Source organism: Rhinolophus sinicus, chromosome 18, assembly GCF_057876585.1.
Source record: "Rhinolophus sinicus isolate RSI-liver-muscle chromosome 18, RSI-T2T, whole genome shotgun sequence".
In the NCBI taxonomy this organism is placed as follows: domain Eukaryota; kingdom Metazoa; phylum Chordata; class Mammalia; order Chiroptera; family Rhinolophidae; genus Rhinolophus; species Rhinolophus sinicus.
Window position 1 is genome coordinate 46,324,119 of NC_142518.1, and position 18,361 is coordinate 46,342,479.

General features: G+C 35.8%; 1 protein-coding gene across 1 annotated transcript in view; it reads right to left on the bottom strand.

Moving 5' to 3' along the window:
* LOC109435610 (fibronectin type III domain containing protein 3C1-like) overlaps positions 1–18,361 on the bottom strand; it is a 60,616-nt gene that overhangs the window by 12,615 nt on the left and 29,640 nt on the right. The window contains exons 15-22 of the mRNA XM_088794750.1: positions 18,029–18,115; positions 17,660–17,798; positions 15,926–15,994; positions 15,043–15,161; positions 14,814–14,919; positions 14,369–14,472; positions 14,091–14,204; positions 12,935–13,084 (exon numbers count right to left, since the gene is read on the bottom strand). Of these exons, the coding sequence (XP_088650876.1) occupies positions 12,935–13,084; positions 14,091–14,204; positions 14,369–14,472; positions 14,814–14,919; positions 15,043–15,161; positions 15,926–15,994; positions 17,660–17,798; positions 18,029–18,115 (888 nt within the window). The remainder of the gene's footprint in view (positions 1–12,934; positions 13,085–14,090; positions 14,205–14,368; positions 14,473–14,813; positions 14,920–15,042; positions 15,162–15,925; positions 15,995–17,659; positions 17,799–18,028; positions 18,116–18,361) is intronic.

Sequence of the window (18,361 nt, forward strand, 5' to 3'; positions counted from 1 at the left end):
TGACTTTAAGTTCTTTGCCTATAGATATCCAGTTTCTCCATCATAATTTGCATCTTGTCAAAAATTAGTTGAACATATTTGTATGGGTTCATTTCTGGGTTCTTTATTCTGTTCTATTGACTTATGTGTTTGTCCCTCCATTAATACTACACTGTCTTGATTACTGTAGTTACTATAGTAAGATCTACCATTAGAGTGATTTCCTCCACTTTATTTTTCTCTTTCGAGATTGATTTATCTATTGTAGGTCCTGTGACTTTTCATTATAAATTTTAGAACTAGATTGCGTGTATCTGTGGTCAATTGATATGATCATATGATTTTTCTTCTCCAGCCTGTTTGTATAGATTATATTGGTTGATTTTCCAATTTTGAACGAGGCTTGCATACCTGGAATAAATCCCACTTGGTCATCTTGGACATGGTGTATAATTCTTTTTATATACAATGCTGGAATGGATATACCAACATTTTGTTGATTTTTTTTTTTTTTTGCATCTAAATCAATCAGTTACTGCACTGCAGTTTTCTTTTTCTTTCTTATGTTTTTTTTTGCTTTTTTTTTTACCATCTTTGATTTTGGTTTTAGGGTAATACTGGTCTCATAAAATGAATTGGGAGCTCTCTCATCTATTTTCTGGAAGAGATTATTTCAAATTGGTGTTAATTTTTCTTTACATGCTTTGTGGAATACTCCAGTGAAATCATTCTGAGCCTGGAGACTTTTTTTTCTTTTTTTAATTTATGAATTCAATTTATTTGATGACTATAGGATTATTCAGATGGTCCATTTCATCTTGGCTGAGTCTTAGTAGTTTGTGGTTTCCAAGGAATTGGTCCATTTCTTCTATCTTATTGCATTTATGAGTATAAAGTTGTTCATTATATTCTTTTATTAGCCTTTTAATGATGAAGTCAGTCTATAGTGATATCCCATGTTTTATTCCTGATGTTAGTAATTTGTATGTACTCTCTTTTTATCGTTGTCAGTCTTGCAAGTGGTTTATCAATTTTATTGTTTTCAAAGACTAGCTTTTTGTTTCATTGATTTTGTTTATTGTTCTATTTTCAATTTCATTGATTTCTGCTTGTGCCATTTTATTTCCTTCCTTATGCTTGCTTTGGGTTCTTTTTGCTCTTCTATCTACTAATTGAGGTAAGGGCTTAGGTTATTGATTTTAGTCTTTTTCTTTTCCAATATAAGCATATAGTGCTGTAACTTTATCACACAGAACTGATTTAGGTGCATCCCACGTACTTTGCTATGTTGTATTTTCATTTTTATTCAATTCTGTGTATTTAATTTTTTTCTTTGATATTTCCTTTGACCCATGGATTATTTAGAAGTGCTTTGTTTAATTTCTGTCTGTTTTCAGAGATACTCCTGTTGTCTTTTAGTTTGGTTTTATTATGGCCAGAGAACAAACTCTGTATGATTTCAATTATTTTACATTTGTTGAGGTTTGTGTTATGGCCCAGGATATGGCCTATTTCAAGCATCTATGGATGCTTGAAAAGAACATGTAATCTGCTATTGTTAGGTGGGGTGTTAAAATGTCTCTTAGATCCTATTGGTTGATTGTATTGTTCAGCTGTTCAATATCCTTGATCATTTTCTGTTTAGTAGTTTTATCAGGTGCTGAGAAAGATGTTGAAGTCCCCAACTATAAATGTGGATTTGCCTTTTCCTCCTTTCTGCTTTATCAACTATACTTCATATATTTTAAGGCTCTGTTGCTTGGAGCATACACATTTAAGGTACTTACGTGTCTTGCTATATTGATCCTTTCATCATTATGTAATGTCCTCCTTTGTCTCTAGAAATTTCTTTGTTTTGAAGTATTCATATATGTAGCCACTCCTGTTTTTTGGTTTTATTAATGTTTGCATGGTATATCTTTTTCCCATCCTTTCACTTCCAACTTTCCTGTAATTGTATTTGAAGTAAGTTTCTTGTAGAGAGAATATTGTTCTACCATGTTTTTTGATCCATTCTTCCACCTGTGTCTTTTAATTAGTATATTTAGACTCTTTTACATTGAACGTAATCATTGATATGCTAGGAATTAAGCCTGACCTTTTTTATTTTATTGTTCCTGTATATTCTGTTTCTCTCTTCTATTTCGTAACTGGAAATAGTGACCTCATCCCACAAGGAGCATCTCCCCTTGTCTGAATGTAATTTACTTCACTGTGTCTCTGGCCTCAACAGCTTGTTTCCTGGTAAGGAGTGGGCGGAGGGACCTGAGAAGCTGAGGCCTGGGTAACAAAGGCCACCTCCCTTTTCCCTGAACACTGCTGAAGTCTCCCATCACAAGTCTCCTGGCTCATTTTTTACCTTCCCATGTGACACTTAAATACTTTTTGGAAAACTAATTTGATTGGATTTATTTATATTATTTTAACTGTATTGTCTCATATTTGTTTTCTTAGTGTCTTCCGAGGTATTATAATATACATAGAGAACTGATCACAGTCTATTGGTATTGATGTTTTACCACTTTGAGTGAAGTCTAGAAACTTTACTTCAATTTAGATACCTTTAACCTCCCCATTTAAAAAATGTGATTGTTTTAAGTATTTCCTCCAGGTGGTCTTAGAATTTTTACATCAAACATCAACTACATTTTAAAAACCTATAAGAAATATAGTAAATTATATATACATATAATTTAATTTATTGGGGTGACATTGGTTAGTAAAATTATAGTTTCCAATTGTACATTTCTATAATATATCATCTATATTTTGCATTGTGTGTTCACCACCCAGTGTCAGTTCCCCTTCCATCACCATATATTCGACCCCGTTTCCTCTCTTCTGTAACCCTTACCCCCTTACCATCTGGTAACCAATAAACTGTACCTGAGTTTTTGTTTCTTTGTTGCTTTCAGTTTTATGTCCCAGATGAGTGAAGTCAGATGGTTCCTTACTTTTTGTGTGACTTATTTTGCTTAGCATAATGAACACAAAATCCATCCATGTTGTCACAATTGCCCATATTTCATCTTTTCCTATGGCCTGGTAAAATTCCATTGTGTATATGTACGACACCTTCTTTATCCAGTCATCTGTTGAAGGACACTTTGGTTTTTGCCATATCTTGGCCACCGTGAATAATGCTGCAATGAACATAGGTGTACATATATCTTTATGGATAAATGTTTTCAGATCTTTCTGGTAGATACCCAGGAGAGGGATTGCTGAGTCATATGGTAATTGTATTCTTAACATTTTCAGGAAACTTATTACTGTTTTTCATAGTGGCTGTACCAATTTTCATTCCCACGAACAGTGTATGGGGGTTCCTTTTTCTCCACAGCCTCTTCAACACTTATTATTATTTGTCTTGTTGATGATAGCCATTATAACTGGTATGAGGCGATATATCATTGTGGTTTTTATTTGCATTTCCCTAATAGCTAGTGAAGTTGAGTATTTTTTTCATATCTGTTGACTATTCATATGTCTTCTTGGGAGAAGTGTCTGTTTAGATCCTTTGCCCATTTTTAAATTGGACTTTGTGTTGTTGTTGAGTTGTATAAGTTCTTTATATATTTTGGATATTAGCTGCTTATCAGAGGGGTTGTTTGCAAAAATCTTCTCCTACTTGGTTGGTTGATTCTTTGTCTCGTTGATGGTTTCTTTTGCTGTGCAGAAGCTTTTCAGTTTGATATAGTCCCACTCATTTATTTTAGCTTTTACTTCCCTTGCCTTTGAGGTCAGTTCATAAAATCCTGTCTGGACCCAAGGTCCATAAGTTTAATACTTATGCTTACTTTTATGTAATTTATTGCTTTAGGTCTCATGTTTCAGTCTTTGATCAATTTTGAGTTTATTTTGGTATATGGTGACAGATAGCAGTCTAGTTTCATTCTTTTGCACGTGGCTTTCCAATTCTCCCAGCACCATTTATTGAAGAGGCTGTCTTTGCTCCATTGTATGTTTTTAGCTTCTTTGTCAAAAATTATCTGTCCATATTTATGTGGTTTTATTTCTGGGTTCTCAATTCTATTCCATTGGTCTATGTGTCTGTTTTTCTGCCAATACCATGCTGTTTTGATTATTGTGGCCCTGTAGTACAAGCCAAAGTCAGAAAGTGTGATACCTCCATTATTGTTCTTTTTCCTTAAGATTGCTTTGGCTATTCAGGGTCTTTTGTGGTTCCAAACAAATCTGATGATTTTTTGTTCTATTTCTTTAAAATATGCCATTGGGATTTTGATGGGGATTGCATTGAATCTGTATATTGCTTTGTGTAATATGGCCATTTTAACTATGTTGATTCTTCCAATCCATGAGCACGGAATGTCTTTCCATTTCTTTGTGTCTTCTTCAATTTCTTTCAAAAATGTCTTATAGTTTTCAGCATATAGGTCTTTCACATCCTTGGTTAAGTTTATTCCTAGGTATTTTATTCTTTTTGCTGCAATTGCAAAAGGAATTGTTTTTTGTATTTCTTTTTCTGAGATTTCATTGTTAGTATATAGGAAGGCAATGGACTTTTGTACGTTGATTTTGTAGCCAGCAACTTTACTGTATTTGTTGATTGTTTCTAATAGCTTTTTGGTAGAGTCTTTAGGGTTTTCTATACATAGCATCATGTCATCTGCAAAGAGTCATAATTTAACTTCTTCATTCCCAATTTGGATGCCTTTTATTTCTTTCTCTTGCCTGATTGCTCTGGCAAGGACTTCCAACACTATGTTGAAAAGCAGAGGTGATAGGGGACAGCCCTGTCGTGTTCCTGAACGTAGAGCAAATGGCTTCAGTTTTTCACCATCAATTATTAGGTTAGCTGAGGGATTGTCATATATGGCCTTTATTGTGTTAAGGTATTTTCTTTCTATACCTATTTTATTGTGTTTTAATCATAAATGGATGTTGCATCTTGTCAAATGCTTTTTCTGCATCAACTGATATAATCATATGATTTTTTTGTCCTTTATTTTGTATATGTGATGTATCACATTGATGGATTTGCGTATGTTGAACCATCCTTGTGCCCCGGGGATGAACCCCACTTGGTCATGATGAGTAATCTTTTTAATGCATTGTTGTATTCGATTTGCTAGAATTTTGTTTAGGATTTTTGCATCTGTATTCATCAGAGATATTGGTCTGTAGTTTTCTTTTTTTGTGCTGTCCTTACCAGGTTTTGGTATCAGGGTAATGTTGGCCTCATAAAATGAGTTAGGGAGTACTGTCTCTTCTTCAGTTATTGGGAAGAGTTTGAGAAAGATTGGTGTTAGATCCTCTTTGAAGGTTTCGTAGAATTCACTCGTGAAGCCATCTGGTCCCGGACTTTTGCTTTTGGAAGGTTTTGGATGACTGATTCAATTTCGTTACTGGTGATCGGTCTGTTTAGATTTCCCAGTTCTTCATGGTTCAGCCTTGGAAGGCTATATGTTTCTAAGAACTTGTCCATTTCTTCTAGTTTATTGAATTTGGTGGCATACAATCCTGCATAGTATTCTTGGATGATCCTTTGTATTTCTGTGTTGTCCGTGATAACTTCCCCTTTTTCATTTCTGATATTGTTAATTCGTGTCTTCTCTTTTTGTCTCAGTGAGTCTAGCCAAGTGTTTCTCAGTTTTGTTAATCTTTTCAAAGAACCAGCTCTTTGTCATATTAATTTTTTCTATTGTCTTTTTGTTCTCTATTTCATTTAGTTCTGCTCTAATTTTTGTTATTTCCTTTCTTCTGCTGACCTTGGGTTTTACTTGTTCTTCTTTTTCTAGTTCTTTAAGGTGTAACATGAGGTTATTTATTTGGGAGTTTTCTTGTTTCTTGAAATAGGCCTGTAATGATATAAATTTCCCTCTTAAAACAGCTTTTGCTGCATCCCCAAAATTTTGGTAGGATGTATTTTCATTGTCATTTGTTTGTATGTAGCTTTTGATCTCTCCTCTAATTTCTTCTTTAACCCAGTCATTCTTTAAAAGTATGTTGTTTAATCTCCATGTATTTGTGTTTTTTCCTGCTTTCTTTTTGCAGTTGATATCCAATTTTAAAGCCTTGTGATCAGAGAATATGCTTGGTATGATTTCAATCTTCTTATATTTGCTGATACTGATTTTATGTCCCAATATATGGTGTATCCTTGAGAATGTTCCATGTACACTAGAAAAGAATGTATAGTGTGATATTTTAGGATGAAGTGCTCTACACATGTCAATTATGTCCATTTCATCCAATGTGTCATTTAGGGCTGCTATTTCCTTATTTTCTATTTTTCGATGATCTATTCACAGCTGTGAATGATGTACTTAGGTTCCCTGGTATAATTTTGTTTTGGTCAATTTCTCCCTTTATTTCTGTTAGTTGTTTGGTATATTTCGGTGCTCCCTGATTGGGGGCTTAACTATTGATGACTCTTACGTTTTTTTGTTGTACAGGCCCGTTTACCATTATGAAATGTGCATCTTTGTCTCTTGTTACCGTTTTCACCCTGAAGTCTGTTTAATCTGATATCAGTATAGCTACACCTCATTTTTTCTGGATACCATTTGTTTGGAGTGTTACTTTCCACCCTTTCACTTTGTGTCCGTGCTTGTCCTTGTAGATGAGATGTGTCTCTTGGAGATAGCATACGGTTGGGTTGAGTTTTTTGATCCAAGCTGCTACTTTGTACCTTTTTATTGGTGAGTTCAGTCCTTTATCATTTACGGTGATTCTTGATGTGTGTAGATTTCCTATCATTCTATCTACAGTTTTGTGGTAAGAATGTGTCTCCATTATTTCCTCGCCTTTTTCTTGTCTATTATTTCTGTGTGGTGGTATTCTATGATTTTTCCATCTGTTTCTTCTTTTATTACAGTATATATTCAGTTATGCATGTTTTTGGATCGGTTACTATTAAGTTTTAAGTTTATGTAAAAAAAGATATTTAGAGTATTCCATTTTCCTTAGCATGCTTACTTTCTCCCTTCCCATGTTCTGGTTCAGGTCTTTACTCTCCCCGTTTTTATGTTTTGGTTTCCACAAATTGTCCGTTGATCGTGGTCGAATAGCCTCCTTTAGTATTTCTTGTAGTGCAGGTCGTGTATGAGAAAATTCTCTCAGCTTGTGTATGTCTGGAAAAGTCTATTCCTCCTTCATATCTAAAGGAAGTCTTAGGGGGGTATATTATTCTTGGCTCAATTTCTCTCTTTCAGTAGTTTGAATATTTGTTTGCACTCCCACCTTTCATGTACAGTTTCTCCTGAAAAATCTGAAAATAACCAAATGGGCTTTCCTTTGTAGTTTACCGTCTTCTTTTCCTTAGCTGCCTTGAGGATTCTTTCTTTGCCATTGAGTTTTGACAACTTCAATACCATGTCCTTGGAGAAGGCCTGTTGGTGTTGAGGTAATTAGGTGTTCTATTTGCTTCTTGGATTCAAGGATCTAGTTCTTTCAACAAGTTTGGGACATTCTCATTGACTATTTGTTTGAATGTACTCTCTGTTCCCTTCTCTCTTTCTTCTCCTTCTGGTATGCCCATTATTCTTATATTGGTCTTTCTGATGGAGTCAGAAAGTTGTTGTAGAGTTCTTTCATTTCTTTTAAGTCACAAGTCTCTTTCTTCTTCCATTCATGTAATTTCCAGGTTTCTATCTTCGATGTCACTGATTCTTTCCTCCATCTGGTCAACTCTTCTACCTAAGCTGGTTATTTCATTCTTACTTTCTTCTATTGAGTTCTTATTCTCCAGAAATTCTATTTGGCTCTTTTTAAAATTTCAATTTCTTTGTTAAAATGTTCATATTGTTCTTTGATTGTGTTTCTGAGTTCATTAAACTGTCTTCCTGTGTTTTCTTGCATCTCATTGAGTTTTTTCAGAACTGCAATCTTGAATTCTCTGTCATTTAAGTCACATATTTTCATTTATCTTTAAGTTCATTTTCTGGAGCCTTTTCAGTTTCTTTCTGAGCTCTTGTTGCCTTGGTTATTCATGGCATTTAGTCATTTATTATTTCTCTTCCTAGACATCTACAGGAGTGGGTTCTGCAACAGGTTGATAGGAACAGGTTTTTCTTTTGTTTTCCAGTACGTATTGGTAGAATGTTTTATTTTCTCTCCAACTGTAGCCTTTTTATCTCTATCACACTGTTATTTTGTCTGCACTAATCCAGCCTCTCACACAATGAGGGGTTCCCTGGAAGGTGAGCTTCTCCTCCGTTAACAGTTCACCTGGGTCATAGGGTACAGCATCCATGTGGGGATATGAAGAGCTTTTGAAGTTTCAAAGTTTTTCTTGCACCAGATTCAGACCTCGTGTTTCAGCAGTTCTGTTTACTTCTGCAGGGATCCCCCCAGATAGGTTGGGATAAGGGCAGGGTGGGTTGTGAGAGGTGGCCCTGAGCAATGGCATCGACCACCACCACAGTCGGACCTACTTCCACAGTTCCCTCCCCTTTGCCAGAATTAGGTGAGCTGTGAATTTGTGTCTGCGGACCACAGTTATCAGAACTGCAAATATTCTGTTCTTTTGATCCGACACTGCTACTGTTCCACTTCTAGCACTGGGCAGGTTCGTGGGGGGCGAGCCCTGGGAGGGTGGGGGGGGGGTCGACTAATCTCAGTGCCTAAGGCTTCCATTCTCTGTGGCAGTGAGGGCCTTGAACCACCATTTTCAGCCTTCTTCCCTCAGTGTGTGCTCCATCGTCTCTGCCATCAGTGTTGGGTTCAGCCGTGTTATATGCTGTCCCCTCAGCCCTGTGGGCCATAAACGGTGCCCTAGCAGTCCGAATTCTTCCCTGTCCCACAGCTGCGGTAGTTCCAGGATGCAGCGAGCTCGGGGCACTGAGCTAGGTCTGTGTCCTGTGCCCCCGTGGCTCCATCTCCGCACTTCTCCTTTCCCTCCTTTCCTGTCAAGCAATTTGCCCACCTTTGGGTGAATTCAGTAGTGAGACTCTTCGTCTTGCCTGTCTGCTGTTCAGGGAGTCATTTGTGGACTTATAGTTATTCGATTTGTTGTAAATTCCAGGGGAGATTTCCAGAGGCTCACCTCACGCTGCCAGTTGATGATGTCACTCCACCATCTTTTTTTTTTTTTTTTTTTTTTAGCACACCTTGTAGCTCATGCTTCGTTCTCCTTACCTTGGTGAGCATCTTTATAATTATTTTGATCTCTTTATTTCCATTTATGCAGGGCTACTTCTGGAATTTTGTTTTGTTCTTTTGTTTGAACGTATTTCTCTATTCTTCATTTTACCTGAGTCTCTATGTTTTTTTATGTGCATTAGGTATAACAGCCCCCTCTTCCAGTCTTAAAGAGTGGCCTTATGCTGGAGATCAATCTTATTGTTCAGCCTGGCCCTAGGTCCTTGTTTTTTCTTAAACTTTAGTGATTTTGCAAGCCACTTCCTTGTTCTTAGTGATTCCCAGTAGTTGAGGGTGTGCTAAGAGTTGTCATTATTTCAGTCAGCACCTAGACTCAGGTTCATTAGGAGTTGAACTCTCGGGCTTCAGCTTTTAAGATATGGAAATCACCATCTTTCAGGGAAAGATGGGGAAATGGGTGTTTCTGACTGCTGCCTCTGTGCTGATAGAGTTTAAAACTCCTTCGTTTGCTATAGTACTCTGGGCCCTGCAAATGCAAGATCTTCTGGTCACTAGAGCCAGGACATCAAGTGTTTCATCACCTGGGTGGCAGCCACAAATGCTGGGGTTCCAGACATGTACATAAGCTGCTTCCACGGAGATTCTGGTGACCTGGTATTGGCCAGAGGACGATTGCAGTTGGCCCTTAGATGTGTGCTAAATTAGGATCTTGACCCTCAGATATAGGTTTAAATATATGCAAATAGGCCTCTTTCAGGGTAAGACTGGGAGGTGGGCATTTTTCTGTACTGTGTCTGTGCTGAATCTTGAAGGGATAGCCTCTGGAAGTCCTTGCAAGGCCATTACGAACTGTTCCTTTGTTTGCTATAGTCTTCTGGGTCTCGTGGATGAATGTCCCATTGGCTTTCAGAGTGAAATGTTTGCAGGGCTCACCCTTAGGTGGAAATCTTAAAAGTTGGGATGCAATGTTTGATCCAAATTCTTCACTCCTCAGGGAGAAGCTGGGAGTTCTGAGTTCCCTTCCAATCGTATGTTACTGTGCTCGGTGGGGTGTTTATATTGTGTATCTCAGCCTTTCCTACCCATTTTGTTGTGGGTATTTGCCCAATGTTTAAGTTGCTCAGCTAGTTTCTAGGTTTCCTTCATAAGGAATTATTCCATGTGTAGCTATAGTTTTAGTGTGTCTGTGAGAGGAGGTTGAGTTCATATCACCATCTTGGAACACAAACTCAATGTTATTTCTTTTCTGTAGTTCCAAACCTTCTTGTTTCCTTTCTAAATCCTTTCTGGTATTCCAATTGGGTATATTCTATTAATCTTTCCTTACGTTCACTGATTCTATCTTCTGTGATCTCCACTTTACTATCAAGCCCATCCAGTAAACTTATTTTGGTTATTGTATTTTTCAGTTCTGTAATTTCTATTTGGTTCTTTTCTATAATTTCTATTTCTTTACCAAGATTTAAAAATATTTTTTCATTTGTTTCAAGGTAACTCACAATTACTTCTTGAAACATTTTTTGATAGCTGCTTAAATCCTTGTTAGATCATTCAAACCTCTGCTTCATCATAGAAACTATTGTTTTTTGTCATTTAAGTTGTGATTTTCCTAGTTCTTGTTATGATAAATTATTATTCTGGACATTTTGCATATTATATAATGAGAATGTGGGTCTTATTTAATTATTTTGTTTAGTAGGCACTATCCCTCTGGAGGTATAGTACAAAGGTTTGGTAGGGTAGATGTTTAGCTCCTGTCTAGGCCCCTTTTTGATATCTTTCCAGCAAAAGTAGGGCAATTATTTGTACTGTATCAATATCTCTTGAGTATTAGTGTGAGCCCACCTCCCCACTGGGCCCTACTGATAACACGGAGGGGAGCAGTGGAGGATTAACCAACACTTCTGTGTTCCTGCAGGGTGGGAGTGGAAGCTCAGTTTCCAGGTGGGTCTCGACACCAAGGTAAGGGAGTGGGGTGCTAATTAAGATAGCTTTCACCACCTAGCTTTCTCCATGATGCTGAACAGAGATGGAGGCTAAGCTTTCCATTGGACCTTGCTAAGAGCAGGTGAGAGGTTACCTGAGTGCTGACTAGCCATGCTTCCAATATCCTATTTCAGTCTCAGCATTGGTAGATGTAAATGTAGGTTCAGTTTCTCACGGGCCTCACTGACACAGGAATAGGAGAAAAGTAGAGTGCTAAGTAGCCTGAATTACATTGTCTTGTTCAGTTTGTTGCTAGTGGATGGGAGTGGAGACTCAGCCTGTCAACACTATCCTTGCAGGGGAAATAGAGTGCTACTGCCTGCTTCTGTCAGAGAGGTATGGGAGATCATAAGCTCTCATACTGATATCAGTTGGCAGGGGATTGGGAGCAGAGCACTGCCTGCTTCTGCTAGGCAGAGGATAGAAGAATTAACTCCCTGCTTGGTACTGCCCAAACTGAAATCCCCGGATAGAGAAATTAAAACATGTTACTTGCTTTTGGCATGAAGTGGATGGTCAGCTTCCTATCCAGGCTTTTGAAATTTCAGGGTGGGGAAGGACAGGGGTGTGTGTGGTTTTCCATTGATGTTTGGCTGGAGTAAGGTGGGTAATACTCAAAACATTTTCTCTTGTTAGGCTACCAATTTCACAGTCATTTTCCTTGGGTAGGGGAAGAGGCTTTTCTTGAAGGTTTTTTTCTATCTGTCCCTGTCGGCAGTTTTGAATCAGATGCTTCTCCCACACCATTTTTTGGATATGTGGGAGGTGTTAAGGAGACCCAGAAGGCTCACAACTGTATTGTTCCTCACTTTGTAAGATCCTTAGGATCTTTTTCTTTCTACATTTTTCTTTCTTTCCACCATTCAGAGATTTCTTATGCTTGTTTGTTGTGTTATGTTCAGGATTTTTTAACTTGTAAGGAGGAGCACCTGGGAGACATGGGGATACTCTGTCTTGGCAGAAACCCATTTCATTGATTTTTACCTTTAATATCTTTCAAATCCATTAACATCTCAGTATTCCCACTGCAGAAGCTAACCAATCCTGTGGACTACTGCAGTGGCCTTCTAACTAATAAATATATATTGTGAGAGCTTTTATCCAATACAGAAAACAAAGACACCCAAAAAATCTGACAGGATTTAAAAACAAACAAACAACTTCCAGTTATGACAGGCAATCTGGGAGATGCAGCTTAGACACCCAATATTAGGGATCGTATGATTTGATGGTTTAACTTAACAGTGACAATATATAGGGTTGTTCTAAATTTGGACTATCTCCCCAAACCTTAAAGTTATGAGTCTTATAATTCTAGTAGTTCAGAAGAGGAAGAGATCACTTCCAGCTAAGGTTTTCAGGAAAGTGTTCATGTAGAAGCTTGGTTTTATGGGACAAGATAGGCAACACACTATGAATGAATGTGCAAGGCATATTTGAGGGTGGTGGTAGAATAAACTTTTTGTTTGAAATAGTTTGTGTAGTTTTTCCTAATTGATAGTAATAATTATCATATTGGGTGCTTTTTAAATATATCCATTAGCAACTCTTTGAAATAGAAATTTTGATTCAATAGGTCTGAGTGGAGGTGTAAGAATCAGTGTTTTTAAACAAGCACTTTAGGTGATTATTAAGTTCAGGGAAATTTGGGAAACACAGAACTATACAGAAAATAATGGCAGATCAAATTAGAATAGAAAGTAGATGCCAGATTATGTGGGGCTCTAAATGCCAGGTGAAGAAGCACAGAATGTTATTGCTGAATATGGGGAATATTTAAGATTTTTGAAGTCTGTGATTCCCTTCTGGTCCCTACACTGGAAATGATGCCAGTATCATGAATGTGGATAGCATAGGTTAATAGCTGCTGCCTGAATTACATTGGAAGAACTGTTAGGATTACCTGGACTCTGCAGAAATATGTAGTTGCAGGAATAAGACCTTTGACTTCATAGCTCAGACAAGGACCAGTGTAAATCAAGTGCATCGATTCTTCAATCTGTCCCCACTCTAGTCTGTAATTAGTGATTTCAGCACCATTACACACAGGGATCTGAAAGATGCAACAAATAGAAATTGAGTTCTTTCTATAAGTGTTCACTCTACTAGATACCGTGGATAGTTACATGTTCCTTTCAATGTCATAGCTTATAATCTATTAAGTGGTATGAGATATAGACAAGTGTAGAAACAATTAAACTTAAGACAGAAAACTATAATTATAACATTAAAAGGCTCAAATAAAATTAAGAGAAACATTGACTAATCCCACATATTTGATGAATTATTATTTTTAATTTATTAAAATTATTTTCAAATGGGTTACTTAAAAAAGAGCAAACTTAGATATATTAATGTTGCTTAATATTGCTATTGATAAATGGGATCAGACACAAACACCAGTACTCTCTGGTTTTTGTACAGAGCTGTAATCAGACCTGTCATTTATTAGTATCAGATTAAAGCTTGGGTGTCAATGTCAAAAGCCCTCTGTTAAGAGTCTGGGTAAAAGGGAGGAAAAATTCAGAGATACGTAGGTGGCTTAATAACTAGGCCAATTCTTATCTTTTGTGCTTGATTAGTTTAAATGGGAAGATATTCACATGGATGTAAAATTGTTTTTTTTTAAACTTCATTACCTCATAGTCACATTTCTTATGTGTCATAGTATAGAGTTATATACAAACACTACCAGAAATTTCCCAATAAGTTTTCTTAAAAAAACACTAAGTTCTATAAATTGATTTAATTTTTTATCTCTTGTTTTGGTTTTAAAAATTCAATTTGTGACCTATTGATTGTCTATTTGGTTTTCCAAGTTTATTATCCTCCATAAATATAGGGTCTGGAAAGCAGGATTACCAAAGTCTTACCCTTCCTAGTAGCACTAGTATCAGGTCACTAGTGTGACCTAGAACCATGGTCAAAATTTGTGGAACCCTAATCTAAACTCTGACTTCTTAGGGAGTTCTAGACTTATAGACTTTCAAAAAAACTTCTAAACCAATTATTATACTTTCATATCACCAAAATTAATAAAAAATAAATTGATAACATACTTCCCAACTAACAATAACACAGGTTGAACCTTTGCAGGTAAGCACAGGTGTACCACATTTAGAAGGAGGTATTGGGCCTGGCACAGTTTCACAATTTGTTGAATGACATCCAAACTACAAATAAACACAAACAGACAAATAAGCAAACACACAAATTATTGTGTAGGCATGGTCACTCCCCACTTTGATAGGAAGTAGAAGCATATATTCATCCAAAGTGAAATGAATTACAAATGGAACAACTGAACAATATGACAACTCCAGCCCTATTTACTCACTATGGATCTCCCTTCAGAGCCAGAGTGCCCTTCTGTGTCATCTTGGATCTCTTGTGCCTTTTGGACATTTGCAGGTACATCAGAGTTTCCATTAGGGAGCTTGTCTATAAAAATATACAAAATAAACAATCTTTTTTTCAAATAATATTAAATTTTAAGGGTGTTTCTTTAAAATAACACAAAATAATTTAAGAAGACTGTGAAAATAAGTAACAGAATTCAAATTATATTAATTTTTTCCAATTCACTTTTTAATCTAATTTCCAGACATTAAAAATTTTTATAATTCTAATTACCAAGCAAGAAACAATTTTCTAAACATTATTTGATTTTGTAGTAAAAGAAAACCATTTGCTCTGCTTTAATTACATTTAATATATAAAAATCAGAGGTTACAAAACAAGAAATTTAGGTACAGTCATTCAAATCACACAAGAAACCTCACCACATTGAATGTTGGTTTCTTTGGACTTCGCTTTACCATTCAAAGGTGAAGGACAGCAAGATACAGGAGAAAGAGTGGGTGTTTGAATAGTCAATATATCTGAAGGCTAAGAAAAATACAAAACACCTTATGACTATAATGAATTCAAGTTCAGTTTTGTAAAATATTTAGTAATATGATACAGTTCATTTCAGTTCTCAATTTAACTATTCCGTCTCTCTTTCCTCACCTGGCTTTGGCCTATAGGCGAAGTGCAAAAGACTCTCAGTTTATATGTAGTACTAGGTTGTAGGTGATCATATAGAAATTCCCTTGTGGTTCCATTGTAGATTATGTTCCATGAATTTACTGAAGGGATAAAAGAAATTTTATACAATTTATTTATTTATTTTATTTATTTATTTATTTATTTATTTTTTTAGTACCAATTTTTTTTTTTTAATTAGTTTCAGGTGCACAAGACTGAGCAAAACTTAGACATTTATCATTTACATCCCTCACACTGTGTGAACCCCCCTCCCCCCATACGTTCCCAAAACCTCTCACCTTCCCCTTATCCCCACCCCCCCGCCCCTCTAGCAACCCCCTGTTTTTCCTCCATGTTTCCAAAACTGTCTCTGATTAGTTCATTCACTTATTCTTTTCTTTAGATTCCGCATATAAATGAGATCATATGGTATTTGTCTTTCTCTTTCTGACTTATTTCACTTAACTTTTTATTTATAGGTAGCTTATAAATTTCATGAGTTCCCACTGTTATCTCATGTACATACTAAGAAATAACCATTTTGGAAATTAATGTGGTCCGATTACCTATTTACACTAATTAAATATTTATATTCCCTGTGGAATTAATCATAAAAGATCAGTAAGTAAATACGATTTTACCAAAAACTGGAGAAATCCAGGTAAGTTCTGGGGTTCAGTTAATAGTATTGTATCAGTGCCAGTTTCCTGGTTTTCATAATTGTACTGGGGTTATATAAGATCTTAATATTAGGAGAAGCTGAGTGAAAGTTATACATGAGAACTCTCTATACTATTTTGGCAACTTCTAGGAAAATCCAAAATTACTTCAAAATGAAAACTTAATAAAAATCACAACGTCTTACCATCCAAATTTTCACTAACTTCTAAACTGTAACTTGAAATATATGTCCCACCATTATCATCGGGTGGTTCTGAAGAAAGAAATAAAATTATAATTATTCTTGAATAAACTTAGAAGTCTTTCACTGGAATGTTATCTCATAAATTAAAATTTTTTCAGAGAGGAAAAAATACAAACACGAAACATAATAGGGACTATGTCAAACTAAAAAGCTTCTGCACAGCAAAAGAAACCATCAACAAAACAAAGAGGCAACCAATCAAATGGGAGAAGATATTTGCAAACAATGCCTCCAACAAAGGGCTAATATCCAAAATATATAAGTAACTCATACAACTCAACAACAAAAAGACAGACAATTCAATTAAATGGGCAGAAGACATGAATAGAAACTTCTCCCAATAAGACATACAAACGGTCAACAGATATATGAAAAAATCCTCAATTTCACTAGCTATTAGGGAAATGCAAATCAAAACCACAATGAGCTATCACCTCACACCTGTTAAAATGTCTATCATCAAGAAGACAAACAGTAACAAGTGTTGGAGAGGCTGTGGAGTAAAAGGAACCCTCATACACTGTTGGTGGGAATCCAGATTGGTGTAGCCACTATGGAAGGCAGTGTGGAGGTTCCTCAAAAAATTAAGAATAGAATTACCATATGACCCAACAATCCCTCTCTTGGGTATCTGCCAAAAAAAATCTGAAAACATTTATCTGTAAAGATACATGTCCTCCGATGCTCAATGCAGCATTATTCACGGTGGACAAGATATGGAAACTACCAAAGTGTCCAGTAGATGATTGGATAAAGAAGATGTGGTATATATGCACAGTGGAATACTACTCTGCCATGAGAAAAGATGAAATACTGCCATTTACGACAACATGGATGATCTTGAGATTATTATGCTAAACAAAATAAGTCAGACATAAAAAGTTGAGAACCATATGACTTCATTCATATGTGGGACATAAAACTGAAAGCAACAAAGGAACAAGACAAATGAATAAAGAAACGAAAGCTCATAGACACAGACAACAGTTTTGTGGTTACCAGAGGATAAGGGGGTCAAAATACATGGAGAACTGACTCTGGGTGGGGAACACATAATGCAACATATAGATGATGTATTATAGTATTGTACACTTGAAACCTATGTAATTTTATTAACCATTGTCACCCCAATAAATTTTAATTAAAAAAGAAACATAATAGGATATTAATATTCAGATATTAATAAAGATGATAACATAATCCAAGTTACATACTTGGAATATTGGACATGAAGCATTTTGTTAATATTTTAAAGTTCTTTGAAGAGACTGAAATGCTAAGTATATGTACCTTAGAGTTGATTTTGCCAGTTTAGAGGCAAAATAATTTTTATAAATATAATTTCTTGTTAAGTTGACATTTATCATTGATATGTCCTCCTAATTGTGGCTTCTGTATTAGATATAGTCTTACTTGGAATAACCATAATATTAAGGGCCCATATAAAGTTCAGTAATTTATTCATGCATGACTTAATATGATAGCAATGTAGAACTCAATAGAGAACTAGAAAAAACAATGCAGTTTACAACTAAACTAATTTACATGGTGAAATATTTCATATACAAATGATTAAGAGAATATTTTATAAAGCTGAGGGCAATTGGAGCAAGATTTCTTCTCAATAGTTAATATTAAGACAGGGTAAATTTTAAATACAAAAACATTACTTACCCCATCCAATTTTTACTCTGTGTGCACGGATCTTTCCCTTTGTGTATGGTTTTTTAGGGGACCCAGGCTTATCCGGACAGGTAGTATATTTTACTTCTCCACTGGGTTTACTCCTTCCCTCCATATTGTAGGCAAAGATCTGTTTGAGTAAAAGAGAATACCTTGGTTTACCACTAGAAATAAATGCCTGATTTGAAAATGTGCGTAAGTTGCAAATAATATTATAAAGCAAGTTATTTGACTAAAAATTTCTGAAAGCCAAATGCAAAATAAGGTTTAATTTCAACCAAAATAGACACATTTTTATCTCTAATGGAGTATAATTTTATATTACAACATGATACAAATTTATAAATTATAGCCACATACCCTGAACTTATATGTAGTACTTCTCTGAAGATTTGTTATAGTGCACGAGAGGTCTTGTCCATTGTATTTAGGTTTAAAACCCAATCCCTGCAAATGAAAGACAATGTACTTAGGAAACAGGCAGGCGTGGGTTCAGGTTCCAAATTCAAATTACTTTCCATCTGGGTCGTCGCGAACAAGTCCCTTAATCTCTCTGAAACTCAGTTTCTCTATATAAAAAATGGAGAAAAAGCCCTTAAAGGGCTTCTTTTTTAAGAATGAGATTTTTTTAGAATGAGATACTGTGCATGAAAGCACTTAGCATATTACTTACACAGAACAAATCTCTTAGTT